The sequence below is a fragment of the Musa acuminata genome, chromosome BXJ1-11 (assembly GCF_036884655.1).
Source record: "Musa acuminata AAA Group cultivar baxijiao chromosome BXJ1-11, Cavendish_Baxijiao_AAA, whole genome shotgun sequence".
Taxonomy (NCBI): domain Eukaryota; kingdom Viridiplantae; phylum Streptophyta; class Magnoliopsida; order Zingiberales; family Musaceae; genus Musa; species Musa acuminata.
In genome coordinates this window covers 28716182-28742500 of record NC_088337.1, presented here as the reverse complement: position 1 = coordinate 28742500, position 26319 = coordinate 28716182, and the positions used below count along the sequence as shown (strand labels likewise).

The 26319-nt window shown below is 38.5% G+C and overlaps 4 protein-coding genes across 6 annotated transcripts in view; 1 reads left to right on the top strand and 3 right to left on the bottom strand.

Moving 5' to 3' along the window:
* Positions 1–176, top strand: part of LOC103971875 (auxin efflux carrier component 5-like) — a 2125-nt gene extending 1949 nt beyond the window's left edge. The window contains exon 5 of the mRNA XM_009386020.3: positions 1–176. This exon is cut by the window's left edge and continues 140 nt beyond it. The gene's annotated coding sequence lies outside the window, so the exon portion shown is untranslated.
* A 562-nt stretch (positions 177–738) lies between these two features.
* Positions 739–7514, bottom strand: LOC103971874 (uncharacterized). 2 transcript variants are annotated; one of them, XM_065090597.1, is made up of 14 exons: positions 7215–7514; positions 6267–6389; positions 5714–5857; positions 5474–5591; positions 4885–4968; positions 4676–4794; positions 4491–4592; positions 4064–4180; positions 3858–3923; positions 3100–3166; positions 2336–2389; positions 2171–2260; positions 1347–1385; positions 739–1182 (listed from the first exon to the last, which is right to left on the bottom strand). In XM_065090597.1, the coding sequence occupies exons 3-14, from the start codon at positions 5752–5754 to the stop codon at positions 1063–1065; spliced, it is 1017 nt and encodes a 338-aa protein (XP_064946669.1). In that variant the 5' UTR covers positions 5755–5857; positions 6267–6389; positions 7215–7514; the 3' UTR covers positions 739–1062. The 2 variants fall into 2 exon arrangements, with proteins under 2 accessions (XP_064946669.1, XP_009384293.2); XM_009386018.3 differs by having other exon boundaries at positions 5474–5575; positions 7215–7511.
* Positions 7515–16179: 8665 nt separating this feature from the next.
* Positions 16180–17218, bottom strand: LOC103971872 (transcription factor IND-like). The gene has a single exon (XM_009386015.3). It carries the CDS (start codon positions 17118–17120, stop codon positions 16491–16493), a length of 630 nt encoding a protein of 209 aa, XP_009384290.3. The 5' UTR covers positions 17121–17218; the 3' UTR covers positions 16180–16490.
* Positions 17219–20320: 3102 nt separating this feature from the next.
* LOC135597537 (putative UDP-glucuronate:xylan alpha-glucuronosyltransferase 3) lies at positions 20321–24625 on the bottom strand. 2 transcript variants are annotated; one of them, XM_065090594.1, is made up of 5 exons: positions 24134–24625; positions 23938–24034; positions 22269–22463; positions 21552–22195; positions 20321–21482 (listed from the first exon to the last, which is right to left on the bottom strand). In XM_065090594.1, exons 2-5 carry the CDS (start codon positions 24006–24008, stop codon positions 20500–20502), a joined length of 1893 nt encoding a protein of 630 aa, XP_064946666.1. In that variant the 5' UTR covers positions 24009–24034; positions 24134–24625; the 3' UTR covers positions 20321–20499. The 2 variants fall into 2 exon arrangements, with proteins under 2 accessions (XP_064946666.1, XP_064946667.1); XM_065090595.1 differs by lacking the exons at positions 23938–24034; positions 24134–24625 and adding an exon at positions 23017–23781.
* Between the last annotated feature and the right edge of the window lie 1694 nt (positions 24626–26319).

The window sequence follows — 26319 nt, the reverse complement described above, 5'->3', positions numbered from 1 at the left end:
GTTTCTCTGCAATCCCTGTGTTGGTGAATTCTATGATGAGTCAAGGCTGAATATAATTCTGCAACAAGCTTGGTTTTCTTGTATTTGTGATCATTTAGAAACATGATGCAGAAGATGAGGAGAAGAGAAAAAGGAAAATGTATGTTATAAAGACAGACCAATTTTGTGGTTTTTTATTTTCCCAATTGCACCTATGGGTTTGTGGAATGTGCATCTGATGCTCACAAGATTACAAGGATGATGGCATGATATGTACTCCAATCCACAAGTAAATAAATGATGAACAAAATCAAGCATATGAATCCTTTACATACAAGTTATAGGTAAGCTTTCTTCCTGCAGATGCCAAATAGGTCATAACAAAACCTAGACTCATGGAAACATTTGATGAAAGAGTCACATGTCATAAAGACTTTGGTGAATTCCTCAAGGTGTTCCCAGAATATTATTGCCTTCTCCAAATCTTAACCATGGTAAGTGAATTCACACCATGACAGATTTAGTACAAATTTACTGAAAAATAGAGGCATGAAATTAGTAATGTAAAAGTATAACCCTACTGGTTATATCAATCATCTCACACGAAGGTTTCCTGCTATCAGAAAGTTCAACAGGAGTGGCTTTGGAAAACATCATCTTCCCAGGAGAGAAAACTTTGAAGCATAAAAGACTGGTGGTTTTGGGAATTGTTCAAGAATACTGCATTGATCTCAAGACAGGAGAAGTACCCTCAGTACATTAAAGTGATGAGGCAGCTCAGACTGACTATAAAATAGAAATTACAGGCCAGTCATGTTAAATGAAAGAATAAAAAACATACATCTATAATCTATTATCATTGACAAAGAATTGAAAACATTATTAGAGGATTGAGCTATACATTTGTTGCTATGACTCTGAAACAGAGGGCAGCTTTACTTGAGACATTTTTTTATCGTGATTGATTTCGTCATGGCAGCTGATGACAACTCTCCATGTGTCGAGCTTGACAGTGAACTGTATAGTGTGGTTAACTAATTTGTACTTAAATTGTTTGAGTTAGCTTATGTTGCAAGTTTAGTGCTATTGTCCAGGGTTTGTCTTAGGTTCAGGGTATGGATCGGACCAGCAATTATCTTCTGATACAGCCTTCTGCCATCTTTTCCTGAAGATCTCTGATTCAACATAAGATCGCTGCCTCACCTGCAAAATAGCTCGATCGAATCAAATTAGGATAAAGAAAGCAGAAAAGAAAGATGGGCCTTATTTGTCCAAGACGGTAGTAATAGAATATCAAATAGTAGTAGGTGCTTGAATATATCATCAAAAAGGTGACCAGAAGCAATATGGCGAATGCAATTACTTACCGCATATCTGTTGTTGGCAGCAGGTCTTTCAGAAGATACCTGTCAAGTACAAATCTATGAGTCAGAAGGGTCAAAATAACTATAATTTGGAAAAGGCATGAGAACCTGACCAGTTCTCCGTAATGAAGACTTAGACATGAAACAAAGTATAATACTTGGTCATTGCATCTTCGAGATTAAAAAAAGAAAAACTGAAGAGCCGAATAGTTCACGAGGCATTTGGAACAATTTCCAGGTGTATGGTAAAATAACATGTGCAACCACACAGATCATGCCAGATTATATATCTGCTCCAGATATATGTGCTTGTTGAAAAATTTAAAAATCCTTAACTCAAGATCGCAAGCAATTTACATTTTAGTTCATCATCCTTGACATGAATTCAGAACACACACGACCAAGGAATGTTGAGCAGACATGGAGGAGAGAGAGTAGCTGAGAGATTTGGTTTGTAAATCCTACATCAACCAACTACAACTGCTCTAATCTAATGGGACTTAATGGAAAAAAGGAAATAAAAGCAAGGAAACATGATGGTCATATGTCTATCTATATATGTCAAGTGTTGTGGTGCATAGACTAGCATATACCATTTAAAGAATAGTAAAGAGAGAAAAATAACACAAAACATAGAGATTTCATCATTTGCGCCACAAGCCTATATCCAAATTGAAGGCAGGATAGTTTTCACTATAAAAAAGTAGTAGGGAACATGGGGAATGGGGATGGCTTAAGCATAATAATATAATAAAATAGAATTCAAGTCTTCGTGTTAAAATAAAAGGAAATTTGTCATGTTGGTCTCTTCAAAATCAAGAACTTACCGTCTTATCGTCAAACCAACCAAGTGTAGGCAATCCCTTATGAACTATGTATTCACTGTCCACCACTCCAACATTTTTGCTCCGATCACCCTATCAAGATTTTTCTTAGATGTCTTATTGACAAGAAATATTTGAAAACACTGTTCCTGTATATGGGAATTTTACCTGAGCACAGTAACCAAGTTTCATATCAAGACCCCATGCATGAATCAAGTCACTCTACAAAGAAACATGACAAAGAAAAGGATTATTTATTATATTTCAGTATGAAGACAAAATATATCATGAAACATAGTCAAAGAGTTGTGTCTTGCATTGTTTATACAAATATATTCCAGAGTCACATTAGATCTCATTATATGGCAATGATATGAGAACCAAATAGTTGTTTCCGAAAACAAAATTTTGACAAAACTCTGCATAAACAATATAGCAAAAAAATTTTATATATGCCTCTAAAGTCAATGACTTCCATATTTATCCCACAAAATTAAATTAAGCATATGCATCTGCACAAACATAAAACCTCGTAAATATGTTTTGATAGTTAATCTCCATCAGTTGACTGTCATTTGGCTGTTAATTGAAACTCTAGTTGATGTTGATACCCTTAGAACATACTTTTCTATGAGAATTTCATGTTGGTAAGAATTTTTAAGATATTCCATATGTTTATACATTTTCGAAATCAAATTACTTGTAGCTGCAATTAGTAGTGGCTTACATAATACATTGAGCTTTTGGACTGAGGAGCACGTATGGAATATCTCAATACGTAAGGAACTTAAGATAGAATTTGTAAGAGGAATTACACTATTTTTAAACTTCACAAGGATAGGTATGTAGAAACCCCAAAGAACATAATAGTAGAATTAGAGAGATGCATGCAAAACATAATTCACATAAAGAACTAAAGCATTTTAACAGACTTGAATCATATGCCATGCACAACGCCAGGCAGCTCTTGAGAAGACGGGGGCCATCAGTTCTACCCACCTGCAGTAAGTAAATCTGTCAGCAGTGAAGGAAAGCACTATTTATTGAACTGTCAGAGAAAGAATTTTATTTTGTGAAGTTCTCCTAGAAATAGCTGCTTCAGCTTCTTCTCCCAGTCCAGCATCACAATTAAATTTCAGTTTTTTAGATTACAAAATACAAAGTCAGAGAAAGATGAAATTCACATCTTCAACTATAATCCAAGAATGGGGTCAACACATTGGAGTTTGGTTTAGTTGTCACACAAATTTACATGATCATATACAAGTAATAACCTATGTTGAATATGTTCTGCGTGTCCACTTATGAGTTTGGTAGTCACGAACAGATTAAATTATGTAAAATGTCAACAGAAGCAATATTGATTATGCAAACCGTGTAACTATACATACATATCCCCTGCAACCTCTTTGTCTATCATGTGCAATGAAATTAGCAAATATCCAAAAAGGTCCACTCAAAGTTTTATGTTTTACTTATCAGGATAAGATCAAGACAAAATGACCATTCCCTGTACGATTATGAAGGTCACAGACCATAAATTTAAAATAGTTATCATATTTAACCCAAACTAACTTCACTAAAGGATGAAGGATAGTCTTTGTTTCAATAGAAAAATTAAAAGTATATCAATATGACTGATTAGATATCCAAATTCAACAAATACGCATTCAGGAAAAAGGAAGCTCACCCAGTGCACGGAGGAGCACTACTGTTCTGGTAACATTTGCTGCCACCATTGAACTTGTACATCCTTCTGTTTTTCAAACAAATTATTCTCATGATTGCCAATGCTATGAGAAGTAGACATCACATACCAGAAGTATGGAATAGATTCCACTTGCAACAAAATAAATAGCATAGTATTGATCAGTTCTACTGGGGACACAACAGCACCTGTGTACATCTCCTTTCCTTGAACGAACAGTAATCTGATGGTGAATCCTAGATTTCGCTGGCTCAAGTGCAGGCTGTGATATCTCCAAGCCTTCCCTTTCAACAATTGTTAAGTATCTGCAGGAGTTAAACGACAGCCAAGTACAACTACTGAACAAATTAATCCAAGCCATACAACATGGACTTAAGCTATTCATAAAGTTTCAAAGTCCATTACAAATGCTCAAGTCAAGAAGCTTCAAGAACTCAAGTCAATGACAAGAAGCTCCAGTTAACCAGTACTATATGACAATTCAATGTAAATTTCTCAGTTCTCTAAAATCACATCTGTCGTTTAAACTAGGAATAAAGTTTCAACCATTAAGATCCTGATACAATTCTAGTTTTCATATCCTGAACAAAGAAATGGTGAAGAACAAACACTGACTTTTCAGGATGAAAATTTTCCACTTCAAGATCCTCATCCCATAGGAAGACATACTTGTATGGTGCAACTATGTCTGGATGTAAAAAGCGTTTAGCAAACCACCTGCAAAACATATTATTGTTTTTCCAATGAGCTACACACCTCAAGTGTATAATTTCAGCTATATTTTGGGAACAATAAATTACCATTTTGTTTGATTGATTGCAGAAATATGTAAAGCACTGCCACTCCATTGTAAGTCTTTCCATTCATCAACAACACCATCGTAGTGAAAAAGAATTATAGTGAAGTCACTGGAAGCAAACTAGAATACAGATAAAGAATTTGGCTAAAACTATAACCATTTAAATAATTTGAACAAGAAAAAGATTCATGAGACAGTGATTTATTTTACCTTGATTATGATTTGATTTACAATTTCCTTTTGTTTAATTCCAACTGGCATCGCCAATAAGCTCTTTTGCAAAATGTTATTTTCCTGTTCCCAAAATTTGCAAGAATAGACGTCATCACAGTAAACTTCAACATAAATGTGATATACAATTTATTCAAAATAGAGATCATATCTTCTTCGACAGAATCACAGTTAACTACAAGTCTCATAGAACAGATACTTTTTGCTGCAGTCCAGATTTCTGCAATTGCACAACACAATGGCCTACCCAAAATTCAAAGATGATGGCTGATAGATACAGACAATATATTGATCCCAAAAATTGCACATTATCATCCTAGTGTTTGTGCAACATGAATTGTGCTCCATTATGGCGGAATGGTGTCTTAGAACTCCTTTTGTCAGGTATTGAACTTGTGCTAGTTAGCACAGACCCGTTACAAATAATGCCAGCATATACAGATCCTGTCAGAACATTACCAGGATCCACCATTTGGAAAAACTAATCCCTGGTTAATACCTTGAACGATCTTACACTCAACAGCTAGGTAACAAGATGATAAAACTATGAGATAAATATGTAGTACACCTTTCCATTTGGAGGACCCCATAGAGGCACCATTTCCATGTCTGATGTCTGGCAAACAATTCCTTTTGGCAATGGTTCACTTCCCGAAGATATGCATGTACGCTGAAAATCATTAACACTGAAATCATAAGAACATAAAGTAAAATATTTATTTATACAAGGGTATAAATGACAAAGAAAGTATGATTTTTCATGTGAAACATGCTCAACAGATTCAAAGCCAGCACCGTAGCTAATAACCTTGCATGAGTTGAACCCGGTGGTCCCCAAATTGGTGTCATGAGACCATGAATCAGCTTGACGGGCCTGCAAGTTTGATAGGCCAATCTCTGATGTGCCTCGAGTTATCCCTACAAAGTCAGTTGATGCCCCAGTCGACACTTTCTGCAATAAGGAAAAAAACATTATGTCCATAAAATTACAATATTACAATTTACAAAGGCAAGTAGTTAGTGAATAACTTGGTATTAATGACTAAGAATATGCTTCTCCCATAACATAACATAAAAAATAAATTTAATAAAAGCATAGAAGTCTTATATGATTGCTACACAGAAGACCATGATGTTGCTATATCCACAGCCTTTAAAGGCAGAGGAGCACACCAAAATATTATTGTCTGATTTAAATACTAAAGTTATAAGGAGAAGTTCATGGTCATTAATAAACAAAATTATATATCAGAAGTCTTTCAGTATGAAAAAAAGAAATAGTCAGCTAAATTTAAGACTATAAATCACTGGATGTTAAAATATAAGAAAAAACAAAAACAAAGTTGGAAAACGTATCATACCTCCTCATAATCAAATACAACAAAGGAGGTCCCAAGGATGAACACAAAACATAGGAAAGCAGCTGCATGGGAGATGCTACAAAAGCATAATCTCCGACTTGAGGGATCGGTTACAAGAGGACCCTGCAGGAAGTTTTTGAAAAGGTAAAGGAAGAAATTAATTTACATAGTTCTCTTTACACACAAAAAGGAAAGCGATAAAAATAACATCATGAAAAAATCGAACCAAATCGCACACGTAAAAGGGAAAAAAATAAAGAAAATAAACATGAGGCATTCCTCAATCAAGTCATCAATATAGTCTTATGTCTCAAGAATTGAACAGACCAAATATGTGCTTTGACAGATTTGATAGTTCACTTCCTCACATACTTCTTTACGATACATGTCGCAAAATTATCCATAAAAGCCACTGTCAACGCAAAATATGATCCAAGTGTTTAAAACACATAGGCAAAATCGTTCATCTACGAAATCCAAATGACAATTTCATGCACGAGAGTTAGAGCTACTGGGATTTTCTTCTTTTTTCTTTTTTTTTTGAGAAGAAATGATTCGTTTATAACAACGGAAATCCCATAAAAAAGAATGTGAAAAAACATTACCCCAAAAATTCCGAATGAGGCAATAAAATCAATTTACAAATGTTAACAACAGAAAATAAAATAAAATCTAAACAGAAATTCTTCTAAAAAGATGCAATTTTTAATAAATAGAATAACAAATATCTAAGAGATGAAATCAAGCAGCTCCAATAAAAGGCAAGACAAGCAAGTTGGATGACTTCATCAGACACAAAACTCCAACAAAGTCTGCAACAAAACAGATACCACTCCGGAAAAGAAACCCACAAACCCACCATAAAGAAATGATCTTTGGATCAAAACCACAAATTTGAAAATCATAAGAAGCTGTCGCGAAGAGACGAGAGATGAGAGAGTTCCTCACCATAAGGAAGAGGAAGCAACCATGAAACCAGAAGGAAGAGGGGACCTCCCCGCAAAGGAGGTTTGGGTATATCAGAAGGTCTCAACCGCTCGCACGGAGAAGAGAACCAAGCCGATGTAGGACTCCCAAAACAATTCGAGTCTTCTCGAAGGATGCCGCTTCCCGATAAGAACAGTGAGATGGGGCTGGTGGAGGTTACTTTAGGGGTCGGTTTTCTTCTCTCTGTAGGAAGAAAGCTGCGATGGATTGTTGCCTACGAGTCAAGGGCGGAGAAGTGGCGGAGGAGGAGGAGTGAGGCGCTTTCTGGTCTCGGTCGCGTCCATTCCGTGAAGTGGAGAGACAGGAATACAGAAGGCATACTCGATCTCGACGCACCCGCACGGTTCCCTCCGCTTTAATTTGAGAAAAAGCGCGAACCGCGATGCAGCACTCAAGTGGGACCCATCCGGTACGTTGGCATATTTGGTGAAATGCGTAAGTATCTGGAGAGAGCCAGAAACGCAATGAATGATTCAGTGTCAAAGAAAAGGACAGAAAACACCTTCGTTGGGAATCAGACATCAGCCTGACACCTGGGTGGCCCACGTGGCTTTCCATAGGAGAAAGGGGAAAGGATGTTGCGTGTCTGAGCTGGGACAGGTGAGCGCCGCCAACTCTCATTAACTTCGTGCGTCCCGGTGGGCCACGTCCGGTTGTGCGCGTGGAGTAAGGAGAAGTATATGCTTTCCACCATTTATACACTTATGTAATATATATAGATATAGTATATATATATATTAAATAGATAAATATGAAGAGTCAGGTTGTTTGGCCGCCCACTCGAACGTCGCCATCATCCCATCTCAACTTTCCATTCATTGCACAACTCCCTAAAATTCCAAGTAGAATCTCACATTTTCTTTTTTTATTTTCATTACATATTATATATATATATATATATATATATATATATAAAAACTTGAACCTGACATTTATGGGAATAATGTACTAATCATGGAATAATATGCCAACTCCCAGTCTCACCGACAAATCTCATAAAAATTTTATCGTCTAGCACAGTGAATCATTTTGATTATGAAAAATAATGGAGTTAATCTATTCTGGTCACAGTTAGAGGAGCGATTAACATCTTATTTATAATCAATAGATTTAGTAATTATCATATCAAGTAATAATATTCTAATCAATCATTCTCTAATCAATAGATTATATATATATATATATATATATTAATTTTTTAATGAATATAACGTTGGCGATCTATTAGAAATACTATAAGTTGGTAATAAACCCTACTCCTAATAAAACTTGTCTACCTCATCATTAAATATTTATTAGAGATCAAACATAAACTTATGAAGCCTTGAAATGTCCAAGTAATGTTGAGCTATGTTAGGGTAGATTCTCGATATGTCTTTCGGTGACTATGCAAATAGAGCAAAATTCTCCAAAAAAATAATTGATAAGCTACACCCGACTCTTCTAGGGAAGGGTCATCCCGACCATGATAATTTGGTTGAGTGGAGCTTTGTCTTGACTTTATCTACTTGATATATAAGGTAGATTTGACCAAGTCTTATGAGTTTATGGGTGGTACCTTAGGTTAGGTTTTCTTTAGTATGGATACTATCATTAAGTAGTAGTAGCACGACTCTCTTAGATTATTTTTTAGTTTTTCAATCTCAGTCCTCATTAGAAACTTTATCGTCATGTAATAAGTCAATACTACTGCCCTCAATCTATTCAGTGTGGGTCAACCTATAATCGTATTATACATCGAGGGTATATTCACTCTCATGAACTTAATCAATATTGTTTTGGAACATAACTCATATCAAGAAAGTGATATATAGACTCACAATCTTGAGAGACAAGATGGAGTCATCGGTGAACCCTATTAACAAAAAAGTCATTGTAGTAAGATCGTTAGCTGATTGTCTAAATTTACGAAAAACATCAAAGTAGAGGATAATAACTAACCTATTTATGTCGATAATGACTCTCTTCTTTTGGGCATTGATCATGCTCACAAAGACCACTAAGACATCATTATGATTCGATCAAAGTACTCTACCTCTTCCTCTTTAAAGATTATTTTTGAGTCACCCTTCATCCTCGTATACTTTTTTAGTAATAGCTTGGGCATAAGCTTTATAGGCCAAGGAGGTGTCTCTCTAAGGTGGATCTACCAATAATGGTATCAATGTATCTCTCTATTGGCTTCTAAGGGTGTGGTAAGGGTTCTCGTTACTTTCCAATTAACCACTTAAGATGTCTCTAACATATAAGCACTTCGATTTACTCTTTCAAGTTGCGACATTCTTCAGTGTCGTAGCTATAATCTTGATGAAACTGATAGTATTTGAACTTATCTTTTTTTGTCACGGGTCTTCATTGGTTGAGAGATTCATAAGAGTCATTTCTATTTTATTTGGAGGAAGACTTCAATTTTAGTCATATTTAAAGTAGTCAACTCGGGTAAGGTAGCTCAGGTCGTTTATTTCTCTTTCATCAAAGTGATTTTAGGGTCAGAGCTGATCATGACCCGTCTTGCTTTGAGCATCTACCATGTCTAAGATCTCATTTGCACACTGATTGACAAAGTCCATGAGCGTTTCTTTCTCCACCTGCCTAAGTTCGAGGAGTGTTATTACTGAAGGCTGAGAGCATATGTTATCAAAAAAGGGAAGTATAAACTCTCTCCCCAACTAAGGAAAATAGTAAATGGAAAGCGACTTCAAACGAGTGTACTCTTCTTGTGCTAGCCTCTTAACATGGCCCGGAAGCTGTGACACATTAGAATATCCGAGATGTCATATAATAATATATAGGTGTGGAAAGCTAAAATATGCTAGATTAGATTGGCATTATCATTAAACACCTTCGAGATAAAAGCTCATTGAAATTGATTCCTCTTTGATTTTTGGTTGAACAGTGATTAACCCAAGGTAGGGTCAACCAATGCTTCCCCTCTTGACTGCCAGAGCTATTATTGCATCTCTTCCAAATGTCAATCCATTTATTATAGTGGGATTCACAAGAAGTCCTCGGTCAAGTTCATTGATTTGGCTTCGGATTTAAGAAAGGTAGATTAAGGCTAATGCGGTATGTTGAATTCCACGATCATGGACTGAAGTGTCTCCTTGACCAATGGTTTGAGAGGCCTCGCACACTCCTTAGATGTTGGCATTGTGCTTAATCAAGAAACCTAGTGGCGATGGAGCCATGGACCGTAGGTGAGCTAGTGACACTATTTATTAAGCCAATTAGGGAAAAAGTGAAGCAATGACTTGTCTCATATATGTTAGCATATGTACTCAATGAGTGAGGTTTAAAAACACTTCAATGAGAATAAATAGGTGGCTCGAGGCCGTCCCTAGGGATGAGAGATTTGGGTTGTTGAATAGGTACTAATATCTCATTATTATTTGTTCTGAGATAGATGCACCAATATGCAAAAATAGTGGCTACTATCCCCTATGTGAAAGTACTATATTAGTTTATGGTAAAAACTCTTTGCTCGGGCATTTATTAAGAGAATTGATGGGTGAGCATTTCATTGACATTGAGTCCTCTTTCTAGTGTCAAAAATATTATAGAAAGATGTTATTGATATCTTGACCAACTCGATGCGATTTAAACTCATGTGCACACAAGGTTGTTCAAGGTGCTGCTAAAGTGAAAACGTCAAAATCCTAAAGTGCCACTAGCATGAATATTGAGATCGAGAGAGGTTTTCTAAGCCGATCTCTCTAATGCCCAAGTTAGTAATTCGAGAAAGATAAAGTATGAGTATGAGAAGTGAAAAATGATATCTCTGTGCTAAAAATAAACTTTTATATCTGATTATAAAGAGAAAATAAATATTCTAGAAAGAGACAACACTTAATTACCTTTAATAATCTTCACTTGACATTTTTCTCTATGCGAGCAATAAATATTTTTTTTAAACAGAGACCATATATTTGATCAACATTATTCTCTGTATCAACTTATATACCCAAAATAGTCCCAAAGGTTTTAATAAACTTTTTTTTAGGTCTTCTTGCAAAAATAATCAGTATGATCTTATCACATTTAATCATGAAATTTATAGGTCTTCTTCCAACGTATCAATGACCTGCACACCCTTTCTCATGGTGTTGCTTCAATTAAAAGAAAACAAAAACCTCCACCCTACGCGCATAGGATAACAAAAATGGAGGAGGCTCAAGGAGGGGTACAGTGAGTACATTTAGACTTGAGTTTGGTACTGGTGTGATGCCTCGGCTGGAGTCCTGATTGAAGAAGAGGAGCTGTGGACCCACCTTATTTTGACCTGTGCGTGTGGCCCACAAAATATTGTCCCACTCATTTATAGCCCACAGGATAGTGGTTCTTTGGTGCCTTGGGAGAGAGAGAGAGAGAGAGAGAGGAGATTAAAAGGGACATCCAATGTGGTTTAGAATTGTTCGTTGACTTATGAAAATAGTTATTTTTAGTCCTTTCTCATTAGAGTATGTGTAATTAGATCTTAATGTCACATTTATATGATTTAAACTTAGGCTTCGTTCTTTATGATGCGTTCCTCATGCATCATAGCATCTCAAGCCTTTCTGAAACTGAAGCTTCAAGAAGCAACCACACTTTGTTGAACTTTGAGCCCAGCACTTCTGAGATCTGAAGACATTACTCATCAGGGAGGGTCAACATGTTGATGGTTGACCCAGTGTGATGACAGATCTCTTTGTGGATGAAAATATTAGTCAACCATAAACATCACATCCAAATGGCAACTTGTTTCAGAGTTGCCTACCAAGGTGGTAAAAGTCCACCTCCAATGTTTAGGAGATGCAGTGGCCACAGAAGGGTGCAATTGGCTCAACAAGTTCACAGTTCTTTTTCTTGTAGAATGACCTCCATGGATGTCATCCTTGGAAACATACACATTAAATAAGGAGCAGCGGGAGATTTTTGACCCCTGTTGTAGATTCAGAGAACATAAGTAAGTTGGGAGGTGGAAAAATCTAGAAATATGATGTGTTACATAATGGAGAATATATATAATTTTGGAAAAAAAAAAGGAGAAAAATATGATGGAGGAAAAATTAATTCCTTTTTGCACTCATTTGTAGATTATTTATTTATAACTTGAATAATTATCTAACATATATTATTCTGGACTATATTCTTAATACTATGATTAAAAAGATGTATCGAGAGATCCAAATTGATTAGTATATTATTACGTAAATGGCATGTCTTATATTCGAATCTACATATCAACATTATGTATATAATATAATATATTTTTTAATTTTTAAAAAATATTATAATCAGAGAATATCTATCGAAAAAGTGAGATAATAATAACCATGATGATGTCATTAATCTCCTAGGCTTTTCACCAGCTAAAAATCCAGTTATTGCCCATTGCATGATGCACATCACATTTATTGATTGCATGACACCCACAGAGCTGGTGTTTGATGGCCAATGGTATACATTTAGAGGTCCATGTTTGAATGCTTAACACTGCATGATGAAGAGGAATTAGCTTCCACTTGAAGATAGTAATATATGTGGAGGGGTTGGAGTCAAGTATTGATGATGATAGGGTATCAATGATATAGCAGGTTGCTTCTAGAGACCAAAAGTTTGTGGGGCCAGGAAAGATACTCTTGACCTGTTTTTCACAAGATATGTATGATACTTGGTAGCACTTTGTAAATAAATAAATAAATAAATTTATTTATTTATTTATATCTACATGAAATTGGATGAGAGTATCTATTTTAATCTATTTTTATTTATTAAAAATATTTATAAGTAAAATTAAATTTTATATAAAATATAAATATATTATAACATCTCGATTAATTTTACTAAATAAAATTAAGATTGACTTATAACTATCTGATGAGTATTATTGATATATTAGTTAGTCTATTTAATTTGGATCATGACATAATGATCAAATTTGCTTGATGCTTTTGTACATTTAAACAAATTTCTAAATTAATATTTCTCTTCTATAGTTGAGAATATAAATATTTTCTTGATGCTTTTGTACTATCTCCTTTATGAGAAGATACCCTTTTCTTCTTTTTTTTTCCCATTGTATCCTTTGGTGTCCAATTTGCTTGTGGGTGCCTACTATCATCTTATCTATACTTTTCTTTCTCATTTGATTGGAGGATACCTTGTGAACATCACTAGAAGAATTGCACCACACTTCACATACTTTTGCAATATGGCACCTTTTGTACAAAAAAGCATCAGTGGCTTTGTCACATGCTACATTTCTTTTGGAAGTGTCATAGGGTGGACACTTTTACTTGTATTAAGTTTGGCATTTTCCTGAAGGATGAGCAGTGGTGGAATTCCTGGGATGCTTGATGAGGGTTGATGCTCTTGAGATTAACTTTTAGAGGCTTGATCATTTTGAGACAAGAATTATCTACCTAACAAAGCATTTGTCATAATACAAAGCATGATGCAATGAAGAGAACTCGAGACACATGTAGGACAAAGTCATCTCTATTCATTATATATATTGTTTTTGTCTTCTTGCTTGATGGATAGTTCAAAAGTTAATTCTCCATCGATGAGAATGAAAAGTGACACCTTGAACTGATCCTTAATATACTTTATGTAAATGACATGAGAAGATGTTGTCTAATTTTTTTTTCTTCTCCAATGTTAATAGATGAGGGATATTTATGCTCATTATACCTTATAATTATGACTTACAAAAAAGACATTTATGCATCTTTGTTACATGGCTCCTACTCGGATGAACATTATCTAGAAAGTCATCTTCATATCAAGCTTACATGTGTTACGGAGAGTGGAAATGTATACTAAGTCAAAGGAATTGTTGGTAATCAAATCGATGGTGGATATAGTTCTCAATTTTCGGGATCGAATTGGCCAAAAAATAATTATTATCCATCATTGTAGTGTTAATTGTAGATGAACAAGTGTGTTCAGTGGAAACATGTAACTTGTAGGATTAACAAAGGTGAACTACAAGAGTAGGAGCTATTTTCATCGACGAATTATAATACCTCAATTAATCTCATAAATTAACGGGGTGTTACATGAATCGTCAATACTTTTGTGATCATGTATTAGGCAAAGTATAGTGGGCTTCAAGAACGAGAAACTTGATAGCCCAAGTTGTTAGCGTGTCATATCAACATAAGCACATTTCAAGAGCCCCATTTGATGGATGAATTTTTTTGGAGGTCAATATTCCCATTCATGTTTCCAAAGAAACAATTTTGTGATGGGTTAAAAGCCAATGATTTTTTTAATATTAAAAGTAAAATAAAAAGTATTATATTTATTTTTTCTTTACGAAAGTAGAAACTATATTATTTCAAAAAGAGAGCCGTCATTTAATTTATATTTTCTCCACAATCTATTTATCATAAGTCTATCTCTCCATGAGAGTTAGAGGGTAATTTCAAACCAAATATATTTAATATCATATGCAATTCTTTTAATCTTTCATGCTCTATTTTATCATGTCATAATTGTCTAGATGAAAATGATTAATTAAGTTTATTTTCCAACACATTTGTTGAAGTCTCACTGGATTCACTCCCTTCCCCCTCATCTATTCAATGCAGAAGTTTCATGCAAATAATATCTTATATTCCACTTGTAATGCCTATTAATCAGCTTAAAACATCATTCATAATAAGCACACAAACCCTCTTTTCCTGTAACCAAATACAAAGCATATTACAAACTTTGCTACTTGAAGCTATCTTAATGAGGAAGGATATCAACAGCCATCAAAACCATCAATATCATGACCCTATTCCTAAGCCCTTTTCTCTTTCGGTATATCCTGGTCTGCCGAGCAAGCTATGGCTTCAGTGGATAGGGAGTCATGATGCTAAGGTCAGCTTCGGAGCCTGTACTCGTATGCTTAAACTTGTCCTGGATACACTATGCCTTGCTGCATCCTTCTTACATGATATCCATTTGGCGTACGTTGTCATCGGCATAATCTACATATACTTCCGCATGTTCATTATTGTCCTAACGTATCGCTAAAGTATACATAAACATTTACTTCACTCTCTCTCTCTCTTTCTCTCTATGTTGCCTTGTGGATGTCTTTAATGTGTGTAAGGATCAGGAGATGATAAGGTAGCAGGAGTCAGTGGTCACGGCATGTTTAAGTTCACGAGGCCATGCAAGTAGGTCTCGCCCCACCTATGGAGTTGGGCATGGGACGTCCATGCTTCGTAGCCTCTGCTGCAGCTTCCTTCCTCTTATTTTATGTGCTGCAAGCCTATCAACTGCCGTTGGTTTCAGCACGAGAGAGGGGACAGATCCAGGGAGAAAGCCTGAATGCAGATCGATATCATTCATTGCATGATTGCCTCTGTCTGTCCTGAATTCAATAGTCTGCAGCAGGTATCAACACTGCCAAGCCATTTTACGTCCTTCCCTGCTCAAATCCTACAATATCGACCGAATGACAAAAGAGGATAGAAAAATGCAGATGCAAATAATATAAAAGGAAAAGTAAAACATAAAGATAAAGACTTGATCTCGATTTTAGGATTTATAAGATATTGTCTAGACAAACATCTGTGCTATAGCTTTCTTTAGGATGACACAAGTTTCGTGTTCATATATATGCATGCGTATAGTATCCGTAGTTCCTTTCTAATGGAAGGGCAAAAGTTGATCGATTTGGTTCTCTCTCATTATGTATTCTATTCTGATTCGACGCAAGCATGAAATACTTTTATTCTTCTTCTCACTTATACATAATATATGCATTTTCGATCATTGTATTCTTTTGTAGTTTTCTCTTATCTCTTTCAGTTTTAGTGGTGGGATAAGAACATCGTTTAGCTTGTTGTTGACATCAACCTCCTGTCCTTTTCTGCTTCTCTTCTTTCCCGAGGAAGAAGCTCAGCTGACTTCCACTACTGCAATCATATGTTGCAACATTGGATAATGAATACAATATTCTCATAGGGAGCAGCATCAACAAGTTGTAGGTGAGCCAAAGGTACTCTCGATCATGATTCGGAGTCCATTTAGTCAACCATGTGACGGTACATGAACGATAACACAACAAAAAGATGAGAGAACACAACATAAAATATGATCAAATTGCAAATGTAGCAGTTCTACGAACATCACAACACTTATTGCTTTCATGTGTGTCTTCTAGATTGATGTACGCATTACATCTTAGCCACCAAAATCTCGCATGCAATTATGCATTGTACTTTGTTATAAATCACTTCCATGTATTGAAGCTTAGTGCACCGGGTGGTGGGCGCCCTGCTCATCGAAGCCAAACTCTAATACAGGAGGAGGAGGAGGAGCTCCCATGGCGGAGGAGGAGGAGGACGGCGAAGAGGCGTGGGACCACTCCGCACCCGCGACCGGGTTCCCGTCGACCACTGCCCCGACGTGAACCACGTGTGACTGAGGGCTGGCCTGCAGCTCTTGCACCTGCCGCTTGAGGAACTTGACGTACCGGATGGCCTCGTCGAGCATGGAGGCGGTGTCCATCTTGGTGCCCCCCGGGACGAGCCGCTGCAGGACGCGGATGCGCTCGCTGATGCGCTCCCGCCGGAGGCGCGCGGCCACGCTCTGCGGGTCGTCGCTGATCCGGACGTTGCGGCGTCTGGGCTTCTTGATCGTCGAGGGGTCGATGTCCACCGGCTGCATGGCGGCGATCCTGTACATCATCTCCTTCACGGCGCCCAAAGCTTCCTCCTCATCTGCTTCATGGTCCCCTTCCATCCCTCTTCTGGGGAAGCTCGGGGGGTGGATGTGGGCGTGGAATGGCAATTCCAAGGGGATGTAATTAGAAAGGAACTGGCTCCCCATGCTCATCTCCGGATCCCAAGGCCGACTGGTGTTTCTGCTGATGCTATCCATAAAGAAAAGCTATGAGAGGAGGAGAAAATATAGGGAGGTAGAGGAGGCTTTTGTTGATCCAAGAAGAACAGTAACGAAGAAGAGTGTATGTAACCTAATATTGGCTGTGATAGGGGAAGAGAGGCTTTATTACACGACGACTTTGGTAGAGCTTGTGACATAGGATGTGGGACACGTTCTATTTATCTGTTTGCTGAATCGAGTATGGTGAGGGCAATAGAATAATGGGGTGTAGAGAAAGACAAGGAAGACACCAAATTATCGAGGCTACAGCTGTGCTCCTCGTGAAGGATTCCAGGCTTTTTAGACATCCTTCTCTCTCTCTCTCTCTCTCTCTCTCTCTCTCTCTCTCTCTCTCTCTCTCTCTCTCTCTCAAACATACATTCTTCTTTGCATGAATGACGAATACATGCAATCATTCAATTTCAAAGTATCTTTGTAATTGACCAAGTGTTCATGAAGGAAACGTTATGCCTTTTGCATTCTTTCTCTGAAGCGAAGATTACATTTTATGGCTAATTTATTGATTTATATCACATCAAAATTTCGCTTAACTAAAGGGAGAAAAAACTCAAAGCCAACAAAAATTCTCTGATATTAATAAATAAATAATATATAAGAATATCGATGTAAGATATAATATGATTCGATAAGTTTAACAAAAAAATAATTTTATATATAAAAAAATAATATAAAAATTATTTTTCGTTGAGTTACTTTAGACTCGAGCTTGAAAGTTATCATACCTTCTCACAAGTGTTTCTTCTATGTCTTTCTCTCTCATCACGATCGTAAGATTTAGGATATATTTATATAAATAAATTTTAATTCTCTAAATATTCTTTCGACTTCGATTTCTAATCTAAGTTATAATCTATCAATAAATTAACATGTAAATTAAGACTCTTCCAAATAATTTAAATATAAAGTACTTATCAACCTTAACACCAATCATCTAATCTTATCATAACCAATAGAGCAACTTTAAAACTCATACATTCAAAGAGAAAAAGAAAATGTTGACTTGGGAGTTCCAAACAATTGTTTGTGATCAATTGCAGTGACAACCAATGATGCCTTGGGCCATAAACCAGTATTGTAAGATAGCTGGAACCCAGGAAACTGTTGCTAATACTTGTGCATCACATGCCAATTTGACATGATGGATTCTGCCTACTGAGCCCTTTCAGAGATAAGGGGGAAACATACATCAAGCAATAATTGCTTGGGGTAAAAAGGATAATTATTTTTCAAAGAGAAAGTTGGTGGGATCTTATATGTAAAAGTTCAAACAATCTCTGTAGCTTCACAATGTTTCCAAGTAACAAAAATGTTTTCTCTTTGGAAAAATCTTGAAACATCTCATTCATTACAAGCATACATACTTGTTTATTTTCACAAGATGTCAATGAAGAAAAAGGTTTCCATCAATGAAGAAAGAAGTATAGAGTCAATTGAAGGAAGTTATTAAGAAGAGAAGTCATCATGTGATCTCAAATGGCATTGCAGCCAGAGTAACATTAGCAATAGTATATTTAAGTGCATTTTTCCTTGGCAAGAAAAGCTATTTGATTACAGATTCAGTAAAAGAATTCTGATCTAAGAGTTAATGTGAACAACAAACTCTTCTATACCCAACATGATTGAGACTGACAATGTAACATATGTTCTTTTGCTTGCAAGCTCATCCATCTATGGAACTTGTTGACCTTATCATGCTAACTTGAAACATCACTAATAAGCTTCTGAAGTAAATATCTAAATTCCATGAGCAGCCGACTGTATCAGATCATGAACAACATTATGAGATTAAAGATAGAGACTCAAGATGTTAAAATAGTGGTCCATGAGAGGAAGAACTAATGACTAGACAGAATATGTGACATCATTTGCATCACCAGATATCATTGTAGAAGCTTCACTCTCAGAAGTTAGAAATATATTTCAATATCTTCTTAGTGACAATAGATAGAGAGACAGAGAGGAGATAATGGATTACGAGGCATTCACTATGAAGAACAAAGGGAAGATAAGACCATATCCCAAGGACGGAGCTTGGAGGTCTAGGGATGGTCCATAGTCTATGAAGAGAGATGGACATTCCACTAGGGTAATCACCAACAAAGCATTCAACTGATCTAAAGCAAAGTTGCAGTGGAATTCATCCCCACAGTTCTTTCTCTCTCCCTCCTTCCTTATCCATCCATCTAACATTTGACGTTGTATATAGGTTACTACTCTCTTAGACACAGATCGCCGAGTCTATAACGTACATGCAGTAGGGTTGTGGTAGTGGTCAGCATCAAATAGCACACTTTATAGAGGGACAGAATCAAACGGAAGCGAGAAACATGTTGATGAAAAGAGCTGCTCGAAGAGTTCCACTTTATCATAGCTTTTCCTCGTCAAGGAAAGATGCAAGTACCAAGATGGACTGCACAATATTTCACTGCATCCATTCCTCAGCACAGGAGAGGCAAAGAGATGCGCCAAAGCAGCTCACTGACAGTGAGTGATATGGGAGGAGGGACGGAGCACCGAGGAAATGCATATAGCTTCCAACTTGCCACATTGAAAATTAAGAGAAAGGTCAGTGTGCCCAACTCTAATTTCTTGAGTTTGTGCATCACCAATGCAAGAAAGAAAACGAACTCATGCAAAGTTCATGCCTTTCGTAACACTCTTTCCGAATCTATTACTTTCAAACAGTAGAGTTACATAGATAATTACTACAGGCAAGTCTCGTGTATGCTATCTTATCCTCGTCATACTGCAAACAGTAGAGTTGTTGTCTTTCGCCAGTGTAGTGAACAAAGACAAAGCAACATTTTTAACACGTGCAGGGCACGATATACTATCTTTATGTACGTATGTGTGTGTGTATATATATATATATACAATATACGGGTGGGTTGACCGCATCGCGAAAGCTCATCTGTTGGCACTTATGTCTGTCATTAATGTAAACCGCGCACGCAATCAATGGCAAACATTGCACTTATGTTTTTGTCCACACATGAGTGACACGTGGCGCTTGAGCAAAGGGGGACCCCCCGATAATAATTTTAAATAGTATTAATGAAAAGAAATAGAAAACGTGGGGCCCATTAATTGGGCAACTTCTCCGCCAATCGACAAACAGGTAGAACAACGTGTTTATTTTTTTTTCCCCCCTGGCATTTGATATTTCACTTATATCATGTAAAACTTCGGTAACGTACTTCGTGTATATGTTTGACATCGGAAGGTAGATTTACATCAAAATGTCATTAATAGAACATGAATTAAATATTACAACTCGTAAGCAAACGTGTAAGCAGAAATCCTTTTCGTCTATGTTTAATCTAATTATACCGAGAAAACACGTGGATGGTCGAAGTTACGAGCTAGCGTTGGACGAATTCGCCTCGCCCCAGTGCAGCAGCATCCTCTCCCAGGAGCAGAACCTTTCATGGCAGATGTGGAGTCTTGGATCGGAGATGTTCCGCCGCCAGTGTCCGTCAGGGAAGTTGGCCTTCGCCGCCTGCCTCCGGTTGTACTCCAGGAAAGCCTTCGTCTTGGTCTGCAGCAGGCAAAACCTCTGAAGGTTCTCCGACAGTGCGTCGTGAACCTTCCACCACGTCGCATGCGCCGCGTCGCTCGCGAACCCCCAGAACATCTGCAGGTCCCAGTTGCAGTCGTAGTCCCGGTAGCACAGCCATGGCTTCAGCCCCAGGTAGTGCACCACGTAGAGCACCGGCGGGTCGGCGCCGTACAGGCTGTCCTTCCTCGCCTTCCTCTTCGCCGTGTCGCCCGCCCAGAAGTGCTTCAGGAAGTTGGTGTGCTTGGGTGTGCGGTGCCACCAGGTGAAGATCTCGTTCAGGTACCCCTGGTCGCCGCCGTTGTACGACGTGATCTCGTCGATGTGTTCCATCAGCAGCTGGAACGTGCAGTTGGAGGGCTCGATCACCATTACGCCCGAGTTGAAGAGGGTCGCGTTGTTCCCGATCGCGCTTATCTCCGGCATCGCGAAGAGGAAGTCGATGTTCCTGAGGACGAGCAGGTCGGCGTCGATGAAGATGATCTTGTCGTAGTCGGTGAGCTGCCAGAGGCGGAACTTGCTGTAGTTCCACTCGTTATAGGCGTCGCGCTTCGCCTTGGGGTTGCGAATCCTTTGGATCGTTCTCACCTTCCACCCTGCATCCTCGAGGCCGCTCCGCTCACGTTCGCTTATCGTTCCGTCGACCAGGATGATGAGATCCCTCACAGATCCTGCCAAACGAATGCTTTTGGCCGCTGCAATCGCGCCGCAGACGTACTGCTCTGCTGAGTGCAGGATCGTAGCGTACGCTTCTCGTCGCCCGACCTCCGTGTACATCCGAACTGTGCACATGAACAGCTTGTGAATCTTTGGGAGTTCAGTGACGGTAGGAATTTCATCAAACAGCTGACCTTGTGCTTCGAACGGGATGGCGAGCTCGCATGACCCGATCGGAAGGCGAAGCTTCTCCTGCAGCGCTGCGGTCTCGGGCTTGTACAGCCAAAGATTTCCTTGGTGCCTGGCGAGATCTCTGCAACCGAAGAGGTTCGGAACAGGGAGGCAATCGGTCACCAGTAGCACATGAACCTGCGACCGCCCTGCAGAAGCAGATGCCGCAAGCTTGGCTGCTGCGAGCTGCAGATGCAGCCTCGCGACATCCCTCGTCCAGCTCCCCGACCGGTCGCAGGGCAGCTTGGCGGCGATGAGATCGTATCTCGATCCCTTCTTGTCTTGGGGCTGAGGAAGATATGGACAACTAGGCACATCGTACTCTTCTTCCTCGTCGATCCACTCGGGATACAGAACCTTCCAGGTGATGCTTGGGTCGGCACAGTCGAGATGCACAGAAGAGACCTCTGCATGCGGAAGTGTTCGCCGCCAGAACTCGACCTCGGAGGAGTTAAAGTTCAGCAAGCCAATTCTGAGATCTCCTTCTTTCGCCTTCACATCTTCAAGAACACTCGACATCAGGCCCCATTCGACATCCAACTGCGAAATGTATCGAGGATCCGAGAGCGTCGTCTGCCACATCCGTGCAACATCTGCAAGCCGAGTCCTGCAATGCAGCAACTAAATATTTCGGGTCTTCCTCGACTAAAGCAGCGAACCATGCCCCAAGAAATCTGTACCTGGAACCTGGGCGAAGCTGCTGCTCCTTGGACATAATTGGCGAGAAAGCAAGCGTTAGAATCGTGCAACATGTAACGATGATCAACGCGAGTTTCAAAGACTCGAACTTGCAGTTTGAGCTCCTCTCAGAAAACAGGATCTTGCACTTGTCTACTCTGAAAACTTTCTGAGATTTTCTTTTGCCTGTGTCATCACTGAACCATATGTCGAATACCAGATTAGCTGAAGAGATTTGAAGGCACAGAAGACGATGATTGTTCGTAATGTAATTGCCAAAACAGCCATGTAAGAAGCAGAATGAAACGATCTTCCAGATCGGGCGACATACTACAGGAATCAGAAACTTACCAAGCATAATTCAGGAGACAACAAAGCATGGTCCTTTAAGGTGAGGTCGTCTCTTATTTATTCTCACTTATCTAGTGGCTGACTGATTGGTTGTGAAGATGAACATGGAGAAGAAGTAAATGCTGGAAGAATAGCTGATTCTATTAATGATGTCAAAGCTCTCAAGATAAACACATTATGCTGGACCAACTCTTACTCAAGAGCTGGTCTTTCTGGAGGGCTGTAACTATTTTCCGACACCGACGACCCATAAGAAATCCTATGTTAAATCAGTATCGGACCGAAGAAGGTCGATTAACAAGAAGGAATTCAAATTTCGGCAACAATTTTTATCAAAGGAAATCAGCAAGGATGTCTCAGATCTAAAAGGGCAGAAGAAGTAACGAAACAGAGGATTACCAGGTGATGCCAACACTTCTTTTGCTTGCATCAGACATGAGCAGAGGCAAGGTTTCAATCCTGCTTCTCGAGGAGTTTGGATATCCTCAGTGATCACAGTGCTTCCCTAGGCAATTTAGGTGCCGTGTTCGTGCTGGTACCGACATTTCTGCGTCTCCAACTACAATTTCTTGGCTAGTCGTTGAGCATCATTATCGAGACCAAGCATGCAGAATGGAGGACTTCAACAATAATTGCCTACAGACTAGTTTTTAAGCGACGCTCCCCGTAAGAGACTGCAGACTGTAAGGATGCTACAGTCTTCGTAGAATGTAAAATAGCTAGCCGACCAGGATGAACAAGAAGCTTGGTGGAATGATGGAGACGGAGAAAAGGAGAGCCTTTTCCGGCAACAGAAAAGACAGAAAAGGTTGTCTTCTTGCATCAGATTCCACTACCTCCTGAATCGGTGTCTTGATGCCAGTAGCACAGCAAAAACATGCCTATAAGATTGTTCCGAGTCCCCAAGAAATCTAGAGTAATTTATCATCCAAAGGGAAGTAAGTAATTAAAGTTCTTCAGAAGGATTCATCTCTCAAAAAAGTTCATTTTTTTATGGAGAGAAAAAGGCCCCGAAGTACTCTTTCAGGACCAGTTGCTTTTGTTCCATTCACCTTTTCCCCCCCTTTTCTTCGCTCATCTCTTTTAGCTCTACGGAGACGTGGGCGATTTCCGGCTTCTTAATCTCTGCTAATTTGAGGACCATGTTGAACTTTGACACAATCACAGCTCTGAGACAGAGAGCTCGAAGAATTGAATGGTACAGAGAAGAAGGAAGAAGAATGGAGCAGAAATAATAGGAAGATCAAGGAACCAAACTTGACACGGAAACGAAATGTTACGAGCTGAAATCGAGGGAGTTCACAGAAGAGTAGAACTTACTCCATTGCAGACGACCGGTGCCGAGCTTCGGCGGAACCAGGAGATGCAACGACGAGCCCTTTCATGACCATCGACTCGCACTACGGGAAGGCTTCATCTGGCATTTATCAGGCAGCATAAGAACCGATCTCACGTCAGTGGGTAGACAAACCATGGATAGCAAGCATCAAAGACAAGAAAGAACCACGAGTAGTACGTCGGACATGGATTCCAATAGCTAGAACGTGGAACAGCGTGGAAAGCACATCTCGGCCTGCAAACAGTTGCAGCAAGGCACGTCGAACTTGATTCTTCTCAGACGCTCATGTCACAGAAGAACCGGTCCAACAATTCCATCAAATCCAGAGTAGCCAACGACAACAAACCAAGAACCAAGAAACCGAAGAAAAGAGGAGAACTCTTCTCCACCCGAGTCGGTAGGAAGAGGAGGAGAAGCCGAGTGGCAGAATTGAGTGAGCATGGCCACTGCTGGAATCTGGTGCCCTTTTTATGGCTGTCCTATTACCGCACTTGGTTCTGACAGGTAAATCTTTCAGGACGCTGGTTCCTAAGAAAGCCGGGGAATGTTTCACCTTCTACAGGAATTCGGAGGCTGGCTGGCTGGCTTCATATGGAAGGAGGACAGCAAGGGAAACCAAATCACTTGTGGTATTCACCATTCAGCTCCATTTTTAACCCTGGAATCTGATTGTGCTGGTAAAATGTTCTTTTCAGCTGCCTTCTTCTCACTCTACTGATCAGATACCTACAAATATGTGAAACAACTATATTTTTACATACAGCAACAATCTCATTCTATTTACAATCAAGAAGAACAGTCAGAGAATTTACTTGGATTTTCATGTGCTACTGAGCTTAATTACAAACAAATGTATCTTCATAATTAAAAGAAATGCTACATTTACTATGCCAGTAGAGTGTCTCTAATATCAGAATTCATTAGATTTGATCAAAATCCTCATCAGATTGTGTGAGGTGTGCTGAAGAATGGAATCTTCCCTTTTTCTGGATAACAGGAAATGTTCAGGTTCATGTTTCTGCTTTGAGCAAAAACAGAATCTTGAGGTGGATGTTGTGCTCCATATTGAATGGAATTTTTGGACTGAGAGGAGAGAATGAGTGTGCTACATTGGATTGAACTAGAATTTGGTAGTCCATCACTGGATGACTGGTTGTCAAGCTACATTTGGTTGGATGGCGCTTTCGAGTTGCAGCAAGCAGGGGGAAGAGATAACAATATGGACATGGGCTGTGTATGCTCATGGAAAAGATGACATAACTGCAGGTCTCACTCTCACGGGAGTGCAAGAGTCCATCAAAGAAACTCACATGCCACATTCTTTAATGCAACAAGGTAAATTTTCTTAGATCTGTTCTATCTGGTCTTACTTTTCAGCTTAAGCTGTCAGATACACACACTGATTGACAACAGGGGCTGTTCAGTATCATGTAGATCACAAAACTGTGCCAAAAAGATCCATTAAATTCAGAAAAAAAAAAGGTTTCTCTATCTTCACAACAAAAAAGCAATTTTTTTTCATTAAATTTCGTAAGGTTAGGAATTAAAAGAGGAAGACATCTGACAAGACAAAACAAGAATCTTTTCTCACACTCTTCAAAAAGCAGCAGAGAACACATGGTGTGCCAGAATACAGCTGAAAAGATAAACTAGTAAGACCATTTCCTTGGTGTAAAAGGTCCCTTCAAGTTAAAATTTGAAAAAGCCTTTTCTTTTATATATCTATATATATATATATATATATATAGAGAGAGAGAGAGAGAGAGAGAGAGAGAGAGAGAGAATATGATTCAGGAGACACAATTAATTAATTATTTCCTTGGTGTAAAATGTCCCCTCCCTGAATGAAAGGGCATTTTAGATAAGAACAGAAGGGTCAAGAAATGGAACTGGATCTACTTTGAATGCAGCTGCTTCTCTCTCAATAAGACCCCCTTGTCTCGTCTTTTTCTATTTGTACACAGAGAGAGAGAGAGAGAGAGAGAGAGAGAGAGAAAGAGAGGAAGAACACATTTTTTTATGAATTCATTGAATCAGCACTTGAATGAGGCACAAAAGTAGAGAAGCTTATGCTTTGGTGGTAAACTTTTCTCCCCAAGAACATAGTTCTCATGAATTTCCATATTTCTCCTCTTTGTATTACTACTAATGTTAATTCTCTCATCTCTATCGTATCATTAGTACACACACACATATATATATATATATATATATATATATATATATATATATATATATATATATATATATATCATCTTAAACAAAACTTTTCTCATTTTATTTTCGATCCGAGTTATGCGCAATTATCAATGGATTCAATGTTGTCTACCACTAAACTCTTCCCACAAGAAGCCAAAACCGAT

Bases quoted from the DNA above. Each gene is read 5' to 3' on its own strand.
- LOC103971874 (XM_009386018.3), bottom strand. The intron at 4,181-4,490 runs GTCAGTGTTTGT...TAACTCCTGCAG, and splicing joins GAAAATTTTCATCCTGAAAA to ATACTTAACAATTGTTGAAA. The intron at 2,261-2,335 runs GTAAAATTCCCA...AAATCTTGATAG, and splicing joins AACTTGGTTACTGTGCTCAG to GGTGATCGGAGCAAAAATGT.
- LOC103971872 (XM_009386015.3), bottom strand. From the start codon at position 17,120: ATGGATAGCATCAGCAGAAACACCAGTCGGCCTTGGGATCCGGAGATG.
- LOC135597537 (XM_065090594.1), bottom strand. From the start codon at position 24,008: ATGGTCATGAAAGGGCTCGTCGTTGCATCTCCTGGTTCCGCCGAAGCT. The intron at 22,464-23,937 runs GTAAGTTCTACT...CATATGGTTCAG, and splicing joins CACCGGTCGTCTGCAATGGA to TGATGACACAGGCAAAAGAA. The intron at 21,483-21,551 runs GTCAGCTGTTTG...TCATGTGCACAG, and splicing joins CATCCCGTTCGAAGCACAAG to TTCGGATGTACACGGAGGTC.